This window comes from Myripristis murdjan, chromosome 4 (assembly GCF_902150065.1).
Source record: "Myripristis murdjan chromosome 4, fMyrMur1.1, whole genome shotgun sequence".
In the NCBI taxonomy this organism is placed as follows: domain Eukaryota; kingdom Metazoa; phylum Chordata; class Actinopteri; order Holocentriformes; family Holocentridae; genus Myripristis; species Myripristis murdjan.
In genome coordinates this window covers 33,240,398-33,260,438 of record NC_043983.1, presented here as the reverse complement: position 1 = coordinate 33,260,438, position 20,041 = coordinate 33,240,398, and the positions used below count along the sequence as shown (strand labels likewise).

The 20,041-nt window shown below is 41.1% G+C and overlaps 3 protein-coding genes across 4 annotated transcripts in view; 1 reads left to right on the top strand and 2 right to left on the bottom strand.

Moving 5' to 3' along the window:
* Window positions 1–848: 848 nt before the first annotated feature.
* Window positions 849–13,680, bottom strand: ddx10 (DEAD (Asp-Glu-Ala-Asp) box polypeptide 10). The gene is made up of 5 exons (XM_030048786.1): window positions 13,665–13,680; window positions 11,744–12,378; window positions 10,919–11,386; window positions 3,993–4,373; window positions 849–3,161 (listed from the first exon to the last, which is right to left on the bottom strand). Exons 1-5 carry the CDS (start codon window positions 13,678–13,680, stop codon window positions 1,917–1,919), a joined length of 2,745 nt encoding a protein of 914 aa, XP_029904646.1. The 3' UTR covers window positions 849–1,916.
* Window positions 4,819–8,969, bottom strand: LOC115358138 (golgin subfamily A member 6-like protein 6). Its single transcript, XM_030049984.1, has 2 exons — window positions 8,829–8,969; window positions 4,819–7,526 (listed from the first exon to the last, which is right to left on the bottom strand). Exon 2 carries the CDS (start codon window positions 7,507–7,509, stop codon window positions 6,373–6,375), a length of 1,137 nt encoding a protein of 378 aa, XP_029905844.1. The 5' UTR covers window positions 7,510–7,526; window positions 8,829–8,969; the 3' UTR covers window positions 4,819–6,372.
* A 1,720-nt stretch (window positions 13,681–15,400) lies between the features above and the next one.
* The window catches only part of szt2 (SZT2 subunit of KICSTOR complex), a 156,002-nt gene continuing 151,361 nt past the window's right edge, over window positions 15,401–20,041 (top strand). For both annotated transcript variants that reach the window (XM_030048953.1, XM_030048952.1), the window contains exons 1-2: window positions 15,401–15,563; window positions 18,408–18,533. In XM_030048953.1, coding sequence (XP_029904813.1) covers window positions 15,540–15,563; window positions 18,408–18,533 — 150 coding nt within the window. In that variant the 5' untranslated portion in view covers window positions 15,401–15,539. The remainder of the gene's footprint in view (window positions 15,564–18,407; window positions 18,534–20,041) is intronic.

The window sequence follows — 20,041 nt, the reverse complement described above, 5'->3', positions numbered from 1 at the left end:
TTTTTTTTTTTTTTTTTAAATGTAATTACACTTTTTTGTCATTTCTTCCTTGCCCAAAGCTACTCATCTCCTTTCTAATTCAAAAGGGAAAGTGAGAAAAGAGATGTTTAACTTCCTCAATAAATGGGTGCAGATGGTGACAGCTTTGCACCAGTTGGCGTCCAAAAAGGGAACGCTGCCAGCTGTTGGTTTCACTCACCACAGTTGTTTCCAGAAAATCTGAAATAATGGTACGACTACTGTCTGCTCTAGTTTCTAATTCTGAAATTCTGTACCAAAGTGAATGAAATGTGTGTGTGTAAATTAGGGATCACAGTCCCCACAGTCTTGCTTTTCTTTCGTACCAGCCTGAAATGAAATGAAAGTTGAAGAGGGAGATAAAATCACTTTAAGCATCAAGTCAAGCAATATAAAGTATTTTAATAGAATTATTCATTTTCAGCTTGAATATGGTTTTAGAGCATTGCTTTAATGTTTTCTAGCATTAGAAAAAAAAAAAAGACACTGCATAAACGTCCTTAATTACAAGACTCCATTTCTTTCTGTGACCCAGAAGAATGAGTTAAACAAGAACTATATGTACAAGAGAAAAGGAGACGCTGGGTTTCTCTGGTTTCCCGTCTTTCAAGCTGGGAACAAATCCAGCAGTCAGGAGTATTTCAGTCTGCGGCAGGATGACATGTCGGCTGGGAGCCCCACTGTCCCACGAACTGAAACTTCAATATTACTCTGATACTGTGTGAGTGTGGATTAGGGAAAGTTTCAAAAGAATAAAAACAGACTGTTAGTCCAGCTTACAGCAGCAAACAGTTCACTGCTGCAAATAAATCTCTGTTCACCTAAACCCACTGATTAACTCAAATATATATCATGACAGCACTGGCTAGTAGCATCATCAGTGAGGTCAAATATTACCATTTAATATACTTTTTTTTTTTTCTCAAATCACACACTAAATGTCCAAAAACAGCTGCTGCACCTTAATCTTGACACTGTAAAGGCCGAGCCACAGTCAAAAAATGAGCTTTTGAGTTGAGTGTCTGAGGCCATGTCCACACTATGCCAGGTAAAACTGGAAAGGCATGTTTTTTTTCCCCTTTCTTCTGTTTTCACCCTCCGACCATACTAACAGTTCATTTATAACTGTATCTCAAAATGCTGCCATAGCTACGTCATGGGTTTCTGTGGTCGCTTTGATCGCGCTGTGCTGCTTCTGTGTTTTCAGCTGACTGATTTTCAACAAACAGTAGAGACAACACGATGCCGGTTGTCGTGTCTGTTTAACTGGGCTGCTTTTGCCAACCCATCCCAACATTATTCAGACTGCGATATGACACTAAATATCTCAAAACACTGATTTGGAATACATTTCTCGTTTCACTCAATGTATACAATATTTCTCTGGTTTTCATCTGTGCTTTATTAGTAAAATCTTGACTCTGCTGTCCAGTGTTTGAGAGACCAGCTCAGTGTGGCTCAGACTCACAAACACAGAATTATAAATACACACAGCGCAGCTACAGTGACACTTTAACACAGATGTATACTGGACTTTAAACCAGCGTTTTCCAGGCTTTTCTAAGAGTTTTTCAAAGGTGTCTGGATTTGAAAATGGCACTCTGGCGGTGTGGACGGAGAATCGAGCTTTTTGAAAACACTGACATTTTGACTGTCAGTGCTGAGTGAGGTGTAGTGTGGATGGAAAACAGTGCATTCACATTTACCCAACTTGGTGTGGACAGGGCCTTAGATCCACATTCTGTTAAAGACAGTGATGTTAGACACTCAAAATCAACTGCAAAAATCAGTCATTTGTGTGGTTTTTATTTCACTCTGTTCGGTTGATGTTGTTCTCTGAGCCCAGATTCCACCATTGGCTTTTCTAGAATAAAACCGAACCCTCCGTGGGGTTTGATCTATCTGCGGCCTCCCAGCAGATGCAGGACCAGCTCCTCGTCTTCCGCCAGAGAAAGTCCAGTGTCCAGAGCCGCGTGCTCCTCATCCTCCTGCCTCCGTTTCTTCCTGTTTCCTGTTGCTTCCTCCTCCTCCTCCTCTTCCTCCTCGCTGCTGTCGCTGCTGTGCTGCCGTTTGCTCGACCGGGCTTGGTCGCTGCTCGGCTCCTCCTCTTCGTCGGTGTTGTGTTTGTCGGGGTCGGGGAGGGTGCTGGGGTCAAACTCTTCCCCGTCGTCGTCGTCGCTGTTGGCCAGGTACGCCACCACCTCGTCCTCCTCGTCGTCGTCGGACTTGTTGCCGTGCTGCCTGCTGGCCTCCCTGCGGGCCGCCTTGGCCTTCAGCCTCCTCTCGCGGTGCTTCTCCTTCACTTTGCGGCTGTACTCCTGCTTGTCGAACTCCTGGTCCTCGCGCCTCAGCCTCTCCTTGGCCTTCTCCACGTTGATGCCCGAGAGCTCCTCTTCCTCCTCCTCGTCCTCCTCGCCCGCCGCCTGCCTCGCTGACCGCTGCTTCGGGGGCCACTGCTGCACAGCCTGCCCTTCTTCGGTGAAAGTCACTTTGGTGTTGACCTTGAAGTTTCTCTTCAGAATCTTCTTGGCCTCTTTGAACTTTGTCTCTTTTTCGGTTTTCTTTTGGGGTTCGCTGGCGTCCTCCTCCTCGCTCTCCTCACCTTGCGTCAGACTGAAAACGTCTTTTCTTTTGACTGTCAGCAGGTCCAAGTCCCTCAGATCATCGTCCTCCTCGTTATCATCTGCACCAAAATGAAGCACCTTTGATTGTTTCTCTTCCTCTTCTTCTTCTTCTTCCTCCTCCTCCTCCTCCTCATCAGCACTGTCCTCCTCCTCGTCTGAATCCTCTGAATCTGCTGATTCTGCAATCAGTTTTCCCACATCCGGATCTTTTCCTGTCAGTTTTTCCTTGAAGCTCTTCAGCTCTGCGTCCTCCTCAGATGGCTCATCCTCCTCCCTGTCAGCTTTCTGTTTCTGAGCTTTACTCAGGAATCGCACCCTGGGAGCCACAGCCAGGCCCAGGGACCCGGCGTACTCCTGAAGCTGGAGCTTAAACACATCAAAAACGTCTTTGTTCTTCATCAGGTAGACAGAGCGCAGGTAGGAGACAAAACACCTCTGGGCTCGCTCCTTCTGTTCCTTTTCCTGCGCCAGGAAGGACTCCAGTTTCTGCTGCACGCTCTGCAGTTTCTCCGGGTTCACCTGCAAACCAATTACATCAACAAATCAGTGGCTATGAAATACCTGATGTCTTCCTCTGTGAGCAACACACTGCCCAGACCTCTGTATGTGTCTGTGGTCTAAGGTGGTTCATATCTGATGTCTTTTGTGTGGTGAAACATTAAACCAAGCTCCATTCAATTATATGGCAACTACAACTGCAACTAACAAGTATTTTAAATTACCCAGTAATTCTTTTTTTTTTTTTCCAGATTAAATTGATCAATCAGAGCCAAAAGTGGTGTTTTCAAATTGCTTCATCACTCTAACCAGCAGCCAAAACAAACAAACAAAACTAATTTTCTAATGATATTTACGGAGAAAAGAAAGACAATCTTTGCATCTTAGAGAAGCTGTTATCACCAAATGTTTTGCATTTTTTCTGGCTGAAATGACTATGAATAATTCTAGGAAATTAATAATTAATAATGGATGAATAATTCTAAATTTAAATGTAACTGGAATAAGGACTGTTTGGTGGAATGCATCTGCCAGATTTTTCAGTAAAGCCTCATGACAGATAATGTAAGATAATGTGGATTAATGTCATGCTGAAAGTTGTACGCATGTTAGCATGAAAATGGCTGTACTGACAGATTTCTGAGTGATGTTTGGTGTGGCTGTAGGTGAATAACAGCAGGGATGGACAGGAACGATATAATCATAATTCTGTCACAATCCAGAAATGTGACAATGTTTAAAATGCGATTTAATGGTAAATAATGATTAAAAAAAACACTATCAGCACATTTTGAAGTGGATGAATTATGTTTAATCGGTGAGATGGGAATATCAACCCATCAGTATGCTCACCTGGATCTTGTTGATGGGGACCTTCTTGGCTTGGAGCTGAGCCACCATGCCCTCCTCCTCGGACGGCAGCAGCACCAGCAGGGCCTCGCCGCCCTCCTTGTACCGGGCGGTCCGGCCCACCCTGTGGATGTAGGTGTCCGCGTCCTCGGGACAGTCGAACTGCAGCACCCAGTTCACGGCGGGGAAGTCCAGGCCCCGGGCGGCGATGTCGGTGGCGAAGAGCACGGCGTGTTTCTTCCTGATGAAGTCGTTGTAGACCTCCACCCTCTTCATCTGCTGCTGCTTGCCGTGCAGGGCCAGGATGGGCATGCCGGGCCGCAGCCGGCAGAACACCCGGAACAGGTACTGCACCTCCTTGCAGCAGGCGAAGAAGACGATTACCTGGGAGGAATTATTTGGAGAAAGGAAAATGATCTCGGGCAAACACAGTGGGATAAAGAAACTGAAGGATATTCAAAGTCAACAGGGAACCAAGAGAGGAAAGGAAACAGCACTAAACAGCACTTTTAAAATATCTGGCAGACATCAAACTGGCACCAGAAACAACAGATCATGTCCCAGTGTGATGTGTGTGAGAGAGGAAGAAATGATGAGAAACTTGTAAAAGTTGGCATAAGAGAAAGAACAAATAAAGGAATACTGGAGTACAGAAACTTGGAGGACGTAAGAAGAGATGTTAGTTAAAAGGATTTAAAAAGGACCCAGTACTACTGATGCAATGCACCATGAATACCACACCACGAACTGATGTATTAATTAACTGCTCAGCATTAGCGAATACTGTGTTGTGAATTAATTTCAATAAATTCACAACACAGCAATCAGTGGATTGTTTTGGGAGGCCAGTTAAAAGAGAATTAAAGCAGTCCAGTCTGCTTGAAATAAATCCATGAACTACTTTTTCGGCATCTTGTTGGGATAGAAACGTCCATGCCTTAGCAATATTCCTTAAATGAAAGCAAGAAAGCTGCTTTGGTCACTTTCTTTATGTGGGATTTAAAATTCAAGTCTGAATCGAGGATACCGCCCAGGTTTATGACCAGCTCTCATTTGGCTTGCAGATTAATCAGTAAATATTTCTGTTTTCTCACCATTTAATTTATAATAAATAGAATCAATTTGCTGGGTGACATGGATGAAAATCAAATGTCACACTATTTTTGAATGAATATCTTGTTATCAGCATTTAGTTGTTGCCACTGTGAGGCTCCACTAAAAGTAACACGAGTTATTATGGGTAATGAGATATTTCTCAAGCTTTCACATTTCAACTCACAATATGGTAATAGCAATGTACAGAGCCAAAATCAAAAACAAAAACAAAACACTTTGTCTCCATAGAACAATAACCATTGTGCTGATATGCTGAGGCTTGGATATCACAAAGGTCAGCCTGAAACTGGTTCAGGTAAAGAAGATGAAGACTCACAAAATGCTTCCAGTCAGGTTTGTGTAGTGTGCCAGTAATCGCAAAATAATAAAAATGACCCGTTTACCAAGAATTATGCAGAACACACATGACAATCTCTTGAGATGATCATTGTATTTATTGTTCTTCATAAGGTGTGTCATAAGGTGCATATTTAGATAGGTACATACTGGATTCATGAGTTAAAAGTGTTCGTCTTGTGTTTGCTGCTGTAGAGAAGGCCCACATCATCCTGAATCTGGACTGCATGTTCCAGTCCGGCTGTAAAATCCTAATTCAGAAAATGTTCAGCCAGACTCTAAATCATCTGTCGGTCCAGAGAGGGTCTACTTTGCCCGCAGATGGATATCTTAGTTTCGTCGTCACCCACCAGGAACTCCCTGACGTCTGCCGTTTTCTCCAAGTTATAGGAGGCGTCCTTCAGCTCATACGGGAACTCCTTGAGCTTTGCAGAAGGGCATCGACCCCTGCAGCTCCACAGCACGAATCAAAGAGACTTTTCCTCAACGCATCAAAGCAGCTGAAGACGTAAACCTTGGCATGTTCAGACACAGGGATGTCCTCTTTGACGTGGGAGATTGGAGATTCAGCTCGTGACCCTTTACGGGTTTCCACCAAATGTTGATTAATCACTGGTGACAGCAGCTCTGCCACTGGGACTTTGGGGATATTTGGAAGAAAAAAAAAAGTGAGATGACAGATCATCAGCTTCAAAATGTTGGAATGGAAGAGAAGGTGCATAGTGAGGACTTGGGAGTGGGTGGATTCTGCTGGTCTGAGGAGGAGAAGTCTTGATTCTTTTAGAGGGAAAGGTGAGGTGTGATGAAGGCCAGAATGAAGAATCCATTGAAATGAGGTTACAGAAAAAGCTTGTAAGGACAGGTTTTTTTTTGTTTCATTTTGTTTATTTTTTGGAGGAGGTGTAGGGTTGAATGATCACCTAGGGTTCACCTAGGTGGTCACATGCTTGTTTTTCCTCTCCTCTTTCTTACTTCTCTTTTCCTCTTTCTTGGCCTTGGCCTCCTTCCTCTTTTCTCTCCATCCTATAAAGAAGCCAAACAGCCCTTTTCCTTTTTTCTCTGGCTTTGCTTTTTCCTCCGTCGCTCCGTCTCCTCCCAGGTTTGCTTTCTCTTTCTTTTCCTCTGGCTGTGCGCTCTCCTTCTCCTCCTTCTCTTTGACTCGTTCCTTTAACTCCACCTTTTCTGTCGTTTTGTTCATCTCTTTGACCTTCATCAGTTTCATGTCTGTCTGTCCGACTCTGTTCTGGGACTCGGTCTCCAGCTGTTTTATCTTTTTGTCCATCTGAGCGACTTTCTTGGCTCTCTCGTCCATCTGCATCACTCTCTCCTGGAAGGTTGTTTCCAGCTGTTCTACTTTTTTGTCCATCTGTCGGACCGTCTCCATCCTCTCATCCACCAGTCTGACTCGGTCCAGGAACGTTGTCTCAAGCTGTGCTATTTTCTCATCCATCTCTCTGAATTTCTCGGTCCTCTCGTCCATCTGTCTGACTCTCTCTTTGAACAGTGCGTCTTGCCGTTCCATCATTTCATCCATTTGCTGGACTCTCTCCTGGAACGTTTTCTCCATCTGCTCCATCTTTTCGTCCATCTCTCCAAGTTTCTTCGTCTTCTCGTCCATCTGCCCGACTCGCTCCTGGAACTTTGTGTCCAGCTGCTCTATCTTTTTCTCCACCTGCCTGACCCTCTTCATCTTGTCCTCCATCAGTCTGACTTTCTCCTCGAACGTTTTCTCTATGTGTTCGATCTTTCTGTCCGTCTGTCGGACTTTCTTCATCTTCTCCTCCATCTGGATGAGTGTCTCCAGGTGGTTGATTTCCAGCTGTGTCATCTCGTCTCTGCACTCCTCCACGGTGCTGCTCCTCCTCTCAAAGCCTGGCAACACTCTTCCTGCCATTTCGGCTCCTCTCTCGCTCTGGGAGAGGCCGGTTCTCCACCCGTTTACGCTCCTCTGCTCCTCCTTCCTCCTCCAGTCATTGTAATCAAGAGATCCTCGGTTGCTCCTTAAGCTGCTGATCTGAGATGCTTTCCACTGCAGGTGGTCCCTCGTGGACATCGGCCCAGGCATCATCTTGCGCTCATCAAACTCTAGGGAGCAATCAGAAACAACACTGCTGGTTCAAACCTCTGTCTGTTGTTTTACATGCGGATCTCAGATGGCTTTTGGCCTGGACCGACTACAGATTTGTGCTCCTAAACTTCTATTATGCCAAAATGTTTCTAATTCAGGTATTCAGTCAAGCCGTATGCAATTAGTCTTACTTTTCTTGACTAAAACTACAACTAAAAGGGTTTGTCACCAACACTTTTTCAGGATGAATGACATGACAACTAACCAAAAAGGAGCATTTGACAAAAAAATGACGAAATATCTTATTTTTGACAACAAATTTTAAAAAAGGAGACTAAAATGTCATAAGCAGGATGAATGTAAAGACAGCTCCTGAGCTCATTTTGGAAGAGAACAGCTGTACGGTGAAAATATAATTTTGATATTAGGTACTATACAAAAACATTTACAATATAAGACATTATAATGATGAACATAGCTCAATCTGTGTATAAAGGTCACTAACAAATAATTTCATTAAGAATTAACGGAGGTAAAAAAAAAAAAAAAATCATTGGTTCAGTAGAATTAGATTTGAACTTCCATTTTCATCAGCTAAATCCATTTAAGTTTTTGTCAAATTCAAATGGCTAGAATATATCTAAAATTTAAATACAATTTAGCAGTGGTCGACCTATAAGTATTTTTCAAAGGCAGATGCTGATGCTAATAATTAGAGGACAGGGCTGCTGATGGCCAATATATAATACCTATATCATGTTTTTTTTGGCATCTGAGGAAATGTAACAATTTATGAATAATAACAATTAAGACACAAAATTGCTGAACTGAAATGAACATTTATTTAACACTAATCTAACTGTCTGCATTGTCTCTGTTTGCTTAAGTAGAGCTGCACTCTGTCTGCAATGCACATATTTTAAATAAAAAACATGTCCACAGGCAATCCTAAAAACTAAACTTTGCAAAAAAAAAAAAAAAAAATACAACTAATGAATGAAAAATAAGCAAAATTTTGGTGCACTTAGCGACTACATTTAATAAGCAGCTAAGGAGGAGCGGTCCACAGCAGCCACACCGGCAGGCCGCCTAAAGAGATTTTTTGTTTATCAGCCGGTGCTGTTTAACGGAAAACGCCAGACATCAGCCTGATTAACTAGTCGAACAATGAATCGATCTTTCTCTACATTTTAAGATATTTCGTCAAAAGATTAAATCAAAGTTGGCTGTCAGTATTAACACTGAAATCCACATGACGTGAATTCCCTGAGTAATTCCCTCTCCAGCTGAATCGATACTAATCAGAAAATGCCACTTACCTCCATCACTCTTTCCTCTGCAGATGTTCTTCCAAATGTTCTTGCTCTTCAGATGTTCTTCAAATGTTCTTGCTCTTCAAATGTTCTTGCTCTTCAGTGTCTTTAAATGTTCATGTGTGCATCCAGTGAACTTTTCATCCAGTTATGAGACAAGCTGACTTTGGACGAGCTACACCAGCCCTTCCTTTCTGTGACATCACAGAACCACAGAGAAATCATAATGGCAGCAGATGATGTTCTTTGCAGCTGCAGAGGCTGTGATAACACAACAGCATGAGGAGCGTTAGCTCCTGAAGAACTGAGAAGTTTTATCTCCTGAAGAATTAGGATCATGTGGTTGGCACATTTCAAACTTCCCATTCTCAATCGGGGCTCTTTTTGATTTTTTTTTTAAAAGCTCTCTCTTCAAACTTTGAGCAGCAGTGCTAAGCTGTAGAGTTCCCTCTTAATGTGAGGAAAACTTCACCAGTTGCCGCATTGTGTGACAGATGCAGCATCGCGAACACTTAAAAAAAAGAATAAAATAATAAAAAACACTTATAAAAAAGCCTGATGAAGCGCTGTTCAGCTCAGATGTGATGACAGGCTGACAAACTTCAGAACCGGACAGCGACTCAAACCGATCAGATTCACAGTCAATATGTTTCCCCTCAATAAAAATGATCCTCCACAGACAATATCATCAATCTGCTTTATGACTGATTAAGTTTTACCACTGTGCTTCCTGGCCCTGGGCCCCCAGAATCCAAAGACTGAATGACGAAGCGGAAACTGAACTACAACTGTAACCGAACTGATTTTTTTTAACACCGTGTTATTTTCCTCATTTTTATTTCATGTAGTAATTCCTTGCTAAAAACAGTTACTTGAAATTGGGTTAAGGTTGGGGTTATCATATCAATTGTCTTATCATGATTTTGATATATCAATCTATTGCCCAGTCCTGCCTGTACTTCCTCAGGTGGATGTGTGGTTTCCAGTTGCAGAGGGACAACAACTCAAGCACACACCCTCAATACAGCAAGTCATGTTATAAATTTACACTATTTATACATAAGGAATTGGTACATTATACCAAAGATTGTTATTAATTAGGACCATCGTTAATTCTTGATTGTTTTAGTGTATGTTTTAACTCTAGGGATGGGGAAAAAAGGAATCACTTAAGTATCGCAATTCGTTTTTTAATGATTTTTAATTTTTTTTTTTTTAATTACTGAATGGATGCAAAGTAAAGATTTTAGTATCCTATGAACCTAGATGACCTAAGGAATCTGTTGGTACCAAGCATGTCATGCCAGGTTGTCAGCAAGGGGATTGAATTTCAGCTTAACTTTGAAACCTGGCATGGCAATTTTCAGCAGGGTCCCTTAACCTCTGACCTCCAGATGTGTGAATGAAAAAGGGTTCTCTGGGCAGCCACGGCTCTCCCCTCTGCAGACACGCCCACCTTCTGCTAATCCCATGCAGTTTGGGCCACAAACCCTGCAGCCCACATGTGTTCTTGTGGCCTGTTGTAAAATGGTGTGTGTGTGCAGACTGGGGCCTAAACAGTCTTGGAGCTGCATCAGTTGGCTTTGACTGGAAAGCTGAGACTCTTGTGGGTTCAATGAGCCACATTTGATTCCTGTGTGATGATGTTGGCCCCCATAGCAGCCATTTCACTGCAGGCAGAGACTTTTGTCAAACTGGACGTCGCTGGAGAAAATGACCTCTAGTGACCTCTAGGAGAATCACAGCCTCATCAAACTTTACACACACAAACAGGATCATTCAAAAAACAAGAAAATTCTAATACTTGTAGATCGCAGTGCTGAAATGAAACCCAAGTTTCGTGATAGTATTGAATCGGGAGATAAGCATACGGTCCCAGCCCAAATTAATAACTCATGATTCATATATTAATTTAAGTACTAAAATATGATGTTCATTATTGCACATCATTATAGATTATGGACTATGATATACAAGAATTCCAGAAAAGGACACTGACATCTTGGCTGCCGAATGGTGTTCAGCAAAGAAGAAAAAGAAAGATGAGGAAGAAGAGAGATGAGGAAGAAGAGGGTGATGATGATGATGCTGCTCACCTTCTTCTGCAGGTGGCTGCGGATGAAGGAGTAGAGCATGTTGACCTTCTGGTGCAGCTCACACACCACGTAGCTCTGCTCCAGCGTGGCCGGCGTGCTGAACTTGGCCTTCTCATGGACCCACACGTACTCCGGGTCCTTGAGGCTGAGCCGGGCCAGGTCCTTCACCGACTTGGTCTGCGTGGCGGAGAACAGCAGCGTCTGCCGGCTGCTGGGCAGGTTCTCCACGATGGCGTTGAGGGTGTCGGCGAAGCCCATGTCCAGGATGCGGTCGGCTTCGTCCAGCACCAGCATGTGGAGGCCGGAGGCGTGGAAGTCTGCGGTCTGGTCCATGTGCTGCAGCAGCCGACCCGGGGTGCAGATGACGATGTTGGTGCGGTGGATCCGCTCCGACTCGCTGCTCAGGTCCTTGCCGCCGATGATGAGCCCCGCGGAGAACTCGTGGTTCTTGCCCACCTTGCGGAGCACCTGTTTGTTTGAAAGTGACACCTTGTATGTTTTCTGTTCTTATGTGTTATTTGTTTGTAAGTAACACCTTGTATGTTTTCTGTTCTTATGTGTTATTTGTTTGTAAGTAACATCTTGTATGTTTTCTGTTCTTATGTGTTATTTGTTTGTAAGTAACATCTTGTATGTTTTATGTTCTTTTGTGTCATTTCCTTGTATGTGACACCATGTATGTTTTATGTTCTTATGTGGTTTTTTGTTCATTTTGTGTTATTTGTTTGTTTGGTTTTTTGTCTTTTAACTTGTACAGCACTTTGGTTCAACTTTGTTGTTTTTAAATGTGCTATATAAATAAAGTGGTATGGTATGGTATGGTACCTCGAAGGTCTGGTAGGCCAGCTCCCGGGTCGGCGAGATGATGAGGGCGCCCAGGCCGTCCATGGCGGTCCACTGCTGCCGGTACAGACACTCCAGCACGGGGATGAGGAAAGCCAGCGTCTTCCCGGAGCCCGTCTTGGCCGCTCCGAGCACGTCCCTCCCCTGCAGGGCGAAGCCGATGGTCTGCCTCTGGATCTCGGTGGGCTGCCGGTACTGAGCCTCCTGCAGGCCCCGCAGCGTCCGCCTGGAAATGGGGAAGTCTGAGAACTTGACCGCGTCCTTGGTGTTGATGCTGCCGTACGAGCTGACCAGCTTGTGGATGTAGTCCCGCTCCTGCTGCCACTCCGGCTTCTTCCTCTGCGCTCTCTCCTGCTTCACTCGTGTCTTCGTCCGGTTGTACTTCTTCCTCCACTTCTCGAAGTTTTCACCGGATCCGCGCCGCCTTTCGGTCTGTTCCCCACGGCCGCGGCGCTCGCTTTCTTTTTCTCCATGGCTCCGAAAAAAAACAAAACAAAATAAAGCAAAAGAGGACAAGAATAAACAGTGGAAAAGGGAGAGAGCTTCAAAAACAGCGTGGGGAATGCATTTCCACGTCGCGGCCGAAATGACGTTTTCAAGACGCGACACCGTGTCAGCTTTTTTTTTTTTTTTTTTTTTTTTTAAACGTAGGCTTCTTTTTCTTGTTATATTTAAACGAAAAAAGTCTCAAAGCACTTTACTTTTACATTTTGCACAGTAAAAAAAAAAAATAATAATAAAATAAAAACTGAAATGGCATAAAATAAAAGAAAATATGACCGGAAATAAGGCGACCTTTCCCATAAAATAAAAATGTAACAGAGAGGGGATTTATTTTGAAAATAATAATGATAATAATAATAATTATTATTTATTAATTATCGTCTTGTCTGACAATATGAGATGGTACTGGTTTTTAAAATCTTTTTTTAAAAAAAAGTGCAAGTTTCCATAAAAGCACGTGATATGATGAATCTGTATGAACAAACTAAACAAAGGGTTTTACTTATATCTTTATTATATTTTATTTTATTGCTATTTATTTATTTATTTATTTATTTGCCAGTAATGGAATTAGACAACAAGTGCTACATTTATCTTGTCCGTGCGGCAATTGACCATTTTTCTTTTTCCTGCTACATTTTATTTATTTATTATTATCATTATTATTATTAAACATACTTTACATCTGTGAGGACTCGCTGTTTGAAAGTTAGGTAAATTCTGACCTTCACGGCTGCAGGAGTTGAAACTGGGCTGTTAGTTCTCTAGTTAGCTGAGGAGTTAGCGCCATAGACATAATATAGCACAAGGTTTGTTTCTTCCGGCGTTAAAAGAGAAACGGACACACCGGATCACATGCTGCTTAACCAAATAAACAAGAACCGAGAAGCTGGACGGAGTTAGACCATAAGCGGCGGAAGTTACACGATCTGTCTGTCACAATACACAGCACGAGAAATACCACCACTAATACTACTACTACTACTACTACTGCTACTACTACTACTACTACTGCTACTACTACTGCTATTGCTACTGCTACTACGTACTACTACTACCACTACTGCTACTGCGACTACTACTAGTAATGCTACTACTACTAGTAGTACTGCTACTGCCAATACTGCTACTACTACCGCTAATACTAGTACTACTCATTTTTAGTACTACTACTGCTGCTGCTGCTGCTGCTACTACTACTATTACTACTTCCACCACAAACTGATAAATAATAAAATAAAATAAATACATAATAAAAAAAAATAGCACAACATAGACATGAATTACTGCAGAAAATTCATAACAGGGAAAAATTAAGAAAAAACTTTTATGTTAAAATGTAACTATATTTATGTACTGAAATAAGAAAATAAAAACCTTAAAAATGAGACACACATACTGTGCAGGATGGACATGGTATTAACATCCACAGGTGTAAAACCACAGAGGGCCCTTCAGGTGTGCACAGTGAGTCCAGCATGGTGATTATGTGCATCAGGTTTGCAGCTGCTCACCTTGTCCAAACCTCAGATGGAGAAACCAGCTGAGGCCCCAAACACAGCCTGTTGATATGGATTCAAGGAATATAAGACAAACATCCTTCCAAACTGTTTACAGCAGCATATTTTGAGATTGTGCTTTTATTTATTTAATTAGTTTGTTTATTTTTTCTTTTTGCATGTGTGGGTTAAGAGGAGTATTCATATTCTACAAGATTTTTTTGAATGTTTGCACTATTTGATACATACTCTGACATTTCGCATAAAAATCTAAATTAAAAAACTTTTTTTTGTGTGTGAGACTGTTCAATTATTGAGTACATTTGAAAATCTGGAATCATAGCCCATATTGATCAAGATTACATTATAGCACATCACTGTAAAAATATAAGCATTCAGTGCTCACAGTGCACTTCTTTTGTGCATTTTAGCAGTATTAAAATACTTTGTACATCTTGCATGTTTAGTAATAGACTTAGACTTTCTTTATTGTCATTGCACAAAAAAAAACAAACAAAAAAAAACAGCAGTGAGATTTTGGCAACGAAATGTCGTTGCTTGGCTTCCGGATTACAACAGAGATGAAATTGTGGGGCAGTTTAAATAATTGAAATATAAACTATATAACTAGTGCAATATAATCTATATAACTCGTGCTAAAAAACAAACAAACAAACAAACAAAAAAAAACAAGAGCTAAATAATAATGAGTGCAATAGAGAATAAATAGATAAAACAGAATATACAGTGTAAACAACAGAATAAACAGTGTAGACAGCAGAAACGTCGTAGCAGCAGTATAATTACTACCGTGTTGTGTGGAAGAATAGTATATTAGTATGGTTATATGAACATAGGAAATTATTGTTCTTTGATACAGCACCTCACTAATCTCTGACTAAAGTCATGTTGGTTTTTTCTGCTGATTAAAATCTGTGTGCCATAATAGTCTAGTCATTTTATGAAAAAACCTAGGACAAATTGCAAGAGAAAAAAACTCAACTGATTTTGTATCCTCAGTTTGTCCTGAGTGAGGGGAAAAAAAGTCCCAAGAAATCCCATTGGTGGAAAGTTTTGAAAATCACCTATTTATGACCACAAATGACCAAAAAACACTGTTTTTAACACACAGGGGAAAGGGGTTCAACATTTTACTTTCAGATGTCACTATAAAAATTCACAAGTTGATTACACACACAAAGACAAGAAAAAAAAGTCAACTACAAGTTCTTGGAATTATTCTGTTTACACATGCATATCACACATTATCTGATTTGATATGCGCTAATAAGGAATATAAGGAATAAATGCCAGAACAGATATTTAAACAGTGAATTAAGAAGTTACTATATACATAGTAACCTTTTAATTCACTGTTATATAGTAACCTTTTAATTCACTGTTTAAATGTCTCTTCTGTCATTTATTCCTTATATTCCTTATTAGCGCATATCAAATCAGATGAGTTTGCTTCTCTTGCAATTTGTCCTAGGTTGACCCCAATTTTGGCCTAAAATTACTGGACTATAAATTTGTGAACCGAATCTCAACGCGCTCGTCAGCAGGCGATTTATTTTGAAAGTCGTAACCGGAAGCGGTACTTGGCGTCAGAGAGTGTGTCCGTTGATGTGGATTTGCAAACACGGGACGGGTCGATAGCCCGATAATGTTAGACACAGTATTAGAGGATTTTTTACAAAAACATTTTTTTATTCAGTGAATTCCCGTCAGCTGAGGTCTGCTAACATCCCCGCGGTCCCTATGCGCCTCACGGCATGGCAGAGAGACAGGACAATGAGGTAACATTAGCTCCAACATGTAGTCAACATTAATGACAGTTAGTGGGGGAAATAAGAACAGTGCCGATTTTCTGTGGCAACAAATTTGGCTACAAGGTTACAAGTGTGGAAAAATGTCGAGAATATGCAGTGAAAGCCGAAACATAGATAAAGAGACAACTCGGAGAGGCTGCTGGTGAATGTAACTCAGCTAACCAGCTAGCTGTCATCACCAACAACAGCCAGGTCCTGCCTCACACACCGTCTGATAATGCTGTCTGGGCTCCGGCCCGTCAGCACAACATCTGTGTCTGGGGAAATGCAGATGACTCAGAGAGAGAGAGAGAGATTGGAACAATTGGAAAAGCGAAATGAAATCCATCAACAAATTGGAATGTTATCGCTCACTGAACAGAGAATATTCTCTAGCAAATGACCTGGTCAGTGTAAAAAAAAAACAACAACCCCAAACAGAGACACACATTAACAATGTACAGACTCAGTAACCATCAATTAGAGATTGAAAAAATGTCGATACAAGAAAGAATGGAAGCCTAGAGAACTGAGAATATGTAAACAATGTTCATCATCAGGGGAAATAGAAACAAATAGGCCCACTTCCTCCTCTCCTGCCAGCTGTACCAAACTTTGAGAGAGACTTTCATACAGCAGGTTACAGCAGTAGACCCGTCATATCAGGGGAAAACATGGGATGAACTGTTAAAACTCTGTCTGGGAGAAAATCCACCATTCACACAGCTCGCTGCACAATATGTAAGACTCCGCCATGAAACTAGAGAACGTGAATGTTAATTAGAATTCCTTGACTATATGGTGTTTCCATAATAACAAAATATAGTCACATTTCATAGATATCAACATGTATAAATCATCATTAGTAATATTAGTAATATTGTTGATTTGATTTTTTTTTTTTTTTTTTTAATATCATCTGTAGCCTATGTGTTCATTTCCTTTTCAGTATGTTTTGTTTACAATGTAAAGAATTTGTGAATTTTGAACCTATGGAATATATTGGTTTTGCTTTTGTTTATTTTATTGATTGATGCTTTGGCAACTGTGTTTTATTTTTCAAACATGCATGCCAATAAAGCAAGTCGTCAGTCGTCAGTGCAGACCAGGCAGAGCCCAGTCCAATCTAACGTTAGTTCCTCTTTGGACGCGTCACGCCAGAGTCAATGCAAACAGTCTGTCAGTTTTATGTTCTCTTGTTTCTGAGGAAAAATAAGTGAAGTTGGCAAATTATTTGTGAGCTCTTACGGATCGTTGGAGTCTTCTTGCTTATTCGGTGTATGAGTGACTCATTTAGCAACCCTTAGATTCAATAATACTACAACTTTTTTTTTCTGAGAAATGGTTCAAGTTGCTCATTAGCGCCCCGTCTAACTCTCAGGCTCAGGGTTGCCAGATCTGTGAGACAAAAGCAGCCAAACAACAACTCAAAACCAGCCCAAAACCCGCCCAACCGGGTATAAAAACGGCCCCAAAAATCAGCCCAATACCAGAACTCAAAATATGCCCATAAAATTCCATATATGTTGCTTTTGAAGTCCAACAGCATTGCTATAATTGCAAAATACACTATAATATCTATAAAATAACATCATAAACATTAGAGGCAATTTCCCCGGCAAAGGCAATTGAAAATCATTTCAGCTCACCTGTTAAACTGCTGGCTGTCTCCAACATAAAAAAGAACGGGAAAAAAACTCCATGAACTTGAACTATTTACAGCGCTGTCCAGTTTCTTTATAGACATGTTGAGATCCCTCCCCCTGGTCCCTGTCAGACAGAACTGTATTGAACAAGGCCAGCATCTCTCTGGTGGGCTCAAACTCGTGGCAGCAGATTTCATTAGTCATTCAAAATATGAATCTTTATTATTCATCATCTGTATGCCACAGGTCTGCCCAACCCGCGGACAAAATTTGTTACCTGCGGCAACACTTAAAAAGTAGCCCAATTTGGCGGAAAAAACGCGGACTTGGCAACCCTGCTCACGCTGCAACTTGTTATTCTGGCGGAAGAAGACTGGGAATAACAGATGAACCCTTCCTGTAAACTGATTTTTTTTCTAGAACCGAGCGTTACAGCGTGGATTGGGTAATACCGATTTGAAGAGTGGATCCTAAATATCTGTTAAATAACTTCAGTGATATTCTTCCAAGTATATGGCGCTGTCGATGAGGAGGGAAGCACCAAACTGTCAGATTTATTCATGGGGTTTGGCACACCTAGAGAGGAGGTCGTGTATCTCGACTAAATAAAGTCCAGTCTTTGTGGAAACTGTGGTAACCGGGCAGCTACCCATATACTGCATGAAACAATACCATAGTAAATATACTACATGTTTAATGGTCAGTATCAACAAACTAGCCACAGATACAAATGCATTAGTCAGCCAAAGCTGTGCTAAAATTGACCATTGACCAGAATGTTTAATGTATGTATTTTTTAGAAATATAACAACAAAAATAACAATTTTAGAATATTATTAATTAACAAATTACTACCAATATCAAATATTAATAATCATCAAATATGTCTAATTAATATGCACTTTTATTTGAATTATTATTAGCCTGCTGCTATTATTATTTACACTTAATATGATCATGACCTGGGCCTGCAAAGCTGTTTTGTTAATGCGAAAGCCATCAAGATACTTTGTACTTCCATGCACTGATGAAGTTCACTGACTAACTTTGAAGTGCCTGGCTTGGACAAGCAGGTGTTGCGTTGATGGTGTTGATGTATATTTATTTTGTTTTTAAGCATAGGCTATTATTGGAAGGCAAATCTCTGAGCATGCATATCATTTTCCTGTGTCTTTGCCGTTATGAGGTGGAGGAGGCAGACCAAATCTACCTGCTGATGAAGGAGGAGTACCGCATCTCCAGGAATGTGCGTCTGGCGTGGTTCCTTGGTAAACTGAACCAAGTCATCAGGCCAGCCTCAAAGCTTGAACTGGTGTGTTCTGCCTCGCTCGTACTGTCTTTATACGTCCCCCCCACCAATGGTGCATGGCACGCGGGACATCATGTCCTCATGGTGGCATCTGTCTGTCTCTTACTGTCATTCAGAAACGTCATCATACCCAAGTCACATTTTCCCTCTATAGAGAAGATGATGTGATTGGATTTCAGTGCACCTTGCCGCGTACATTTCCATGTTAATGCAAAAAACTTGATTTCAGAATCAGAAACACGTTATTGATCATTTGCAGTCTCTCAGATTCTAAAGAGAAGAATTTTTTAAAAAGTATGTGCATTATGTAAGCTCCTGCGACTCCAAAATCTTTTAAGACATGGAGTTTTTATTAGTACTGCACAGGAGTGAAGCAAAGAAAGTTGTGTTTATGAAGAAATATTTTGATTAATTCATTCATCATGTTAATTAATACCCTAATAGGAATACTTGGGTATCTGTTATATAGGGCTGTTTGATATATTCTGCAGAGAAGCAATGAAATTAAACGTCCAGGATAAATTTTCCTTTTGGGTGACGTTCTCATTTATTGCAAAGATGAACAGAACAGACTAACATAGAGCAGCTTGGCTTGTAGCTTATGGTTTATGGTCATAACCATCTGCTCCCCGCCACCTACTAACTCAGACTGATCTCACCTCCTCTGATTAATACACCGGGTGTTCGTCTGTAATCATTACTCACACAAAGAAAACAACACTTCCCCTAGTGGTCAGATCTGACAGTACATATAAACAACCCCTACATGCAGACTTACTGCGTTTCAGTAAAGCAATGCAGTTGTTTTTTTACTTATTAGATCGTTGTAGCTGTGCTGTTGCTTTTCTTCTTCTGTTTAGTCATCACATACACATTACTAATGATTGTTGATTGCATATGTGTGTGTGTGTATCTTATGAAAGCACCAACTGTCCCAACAGTGTCGTCATAATATTGATATTGATACTGAGGTATTTTATGTCAAAGATATCATGATATTTAGTTCTTTTCATTTCCCTAGTTTAATATATCACTGTGTTTATGACAGAGTTTTGGGCAGCTAAAAGGTCTTGTTGAGGAACTGTCAGCTGTCAAACAGGGAAACACATTTAAATGACTTATACAAGAGGAAATTAAATAGCACATATCACATTTTCTTTTTCATTTCATTCATAAAAAAAACACTTTTAACTGAGCAGAGAAAAGCCTGGATGTTGTGCTCTGTATTTCATCGATTTACTATTGTAGTTATTATCAGTCCTTTCATTATTGTTATAATTATCATTGTTCAGTCCTAGTATGATTAGTCCCTAACCCTTTTCTCTCTCCCCATCTCTCTCTCTCTCTCTCTCTCTCTCTCTCTCTCTCTCTCTCTCTCTCTCTCTCTCTCTCTCTGCTCACTCGTGGGGTAGATTTTGGTTTATGGGATGAGCCTTAATCTGTTGGGTCTCTGCAAAGCACCTTGAGATAACTTCTGTTATGCTTTGACACTATACAAACAAAACTGAACT

What these genes read in the sequence shown, in the direction of transcription:
- LOC115358138 (XM_030049984.1), bottom strand. Translation starts at nt 7,509, where the DNA reads ATGATGCCTGGGCCGATGTCCACGAGGGACCACCTGCAGTGGAAAGCA.
- ddx10 (XM_030048786.1), bottom strand. An exon ending in TGGCCTACCAGACCTTCGAG is followed by an intron (nt 11,387 to 11,743) that starts GTACCATACCAT and finishes TCAAACAAACAG; the next exon opens with GTGCTCCGCAAGGTGGGCAA. An exon ending in GCAGCCACCTGCAGAAGAAG is followed by an intron (nt 4,374 to 10,918) that starts GTGAGCAGCATC and finishes AATTCCTCCCAG; the next exon opens with GTAATCGTCTTCTTCGCCTG.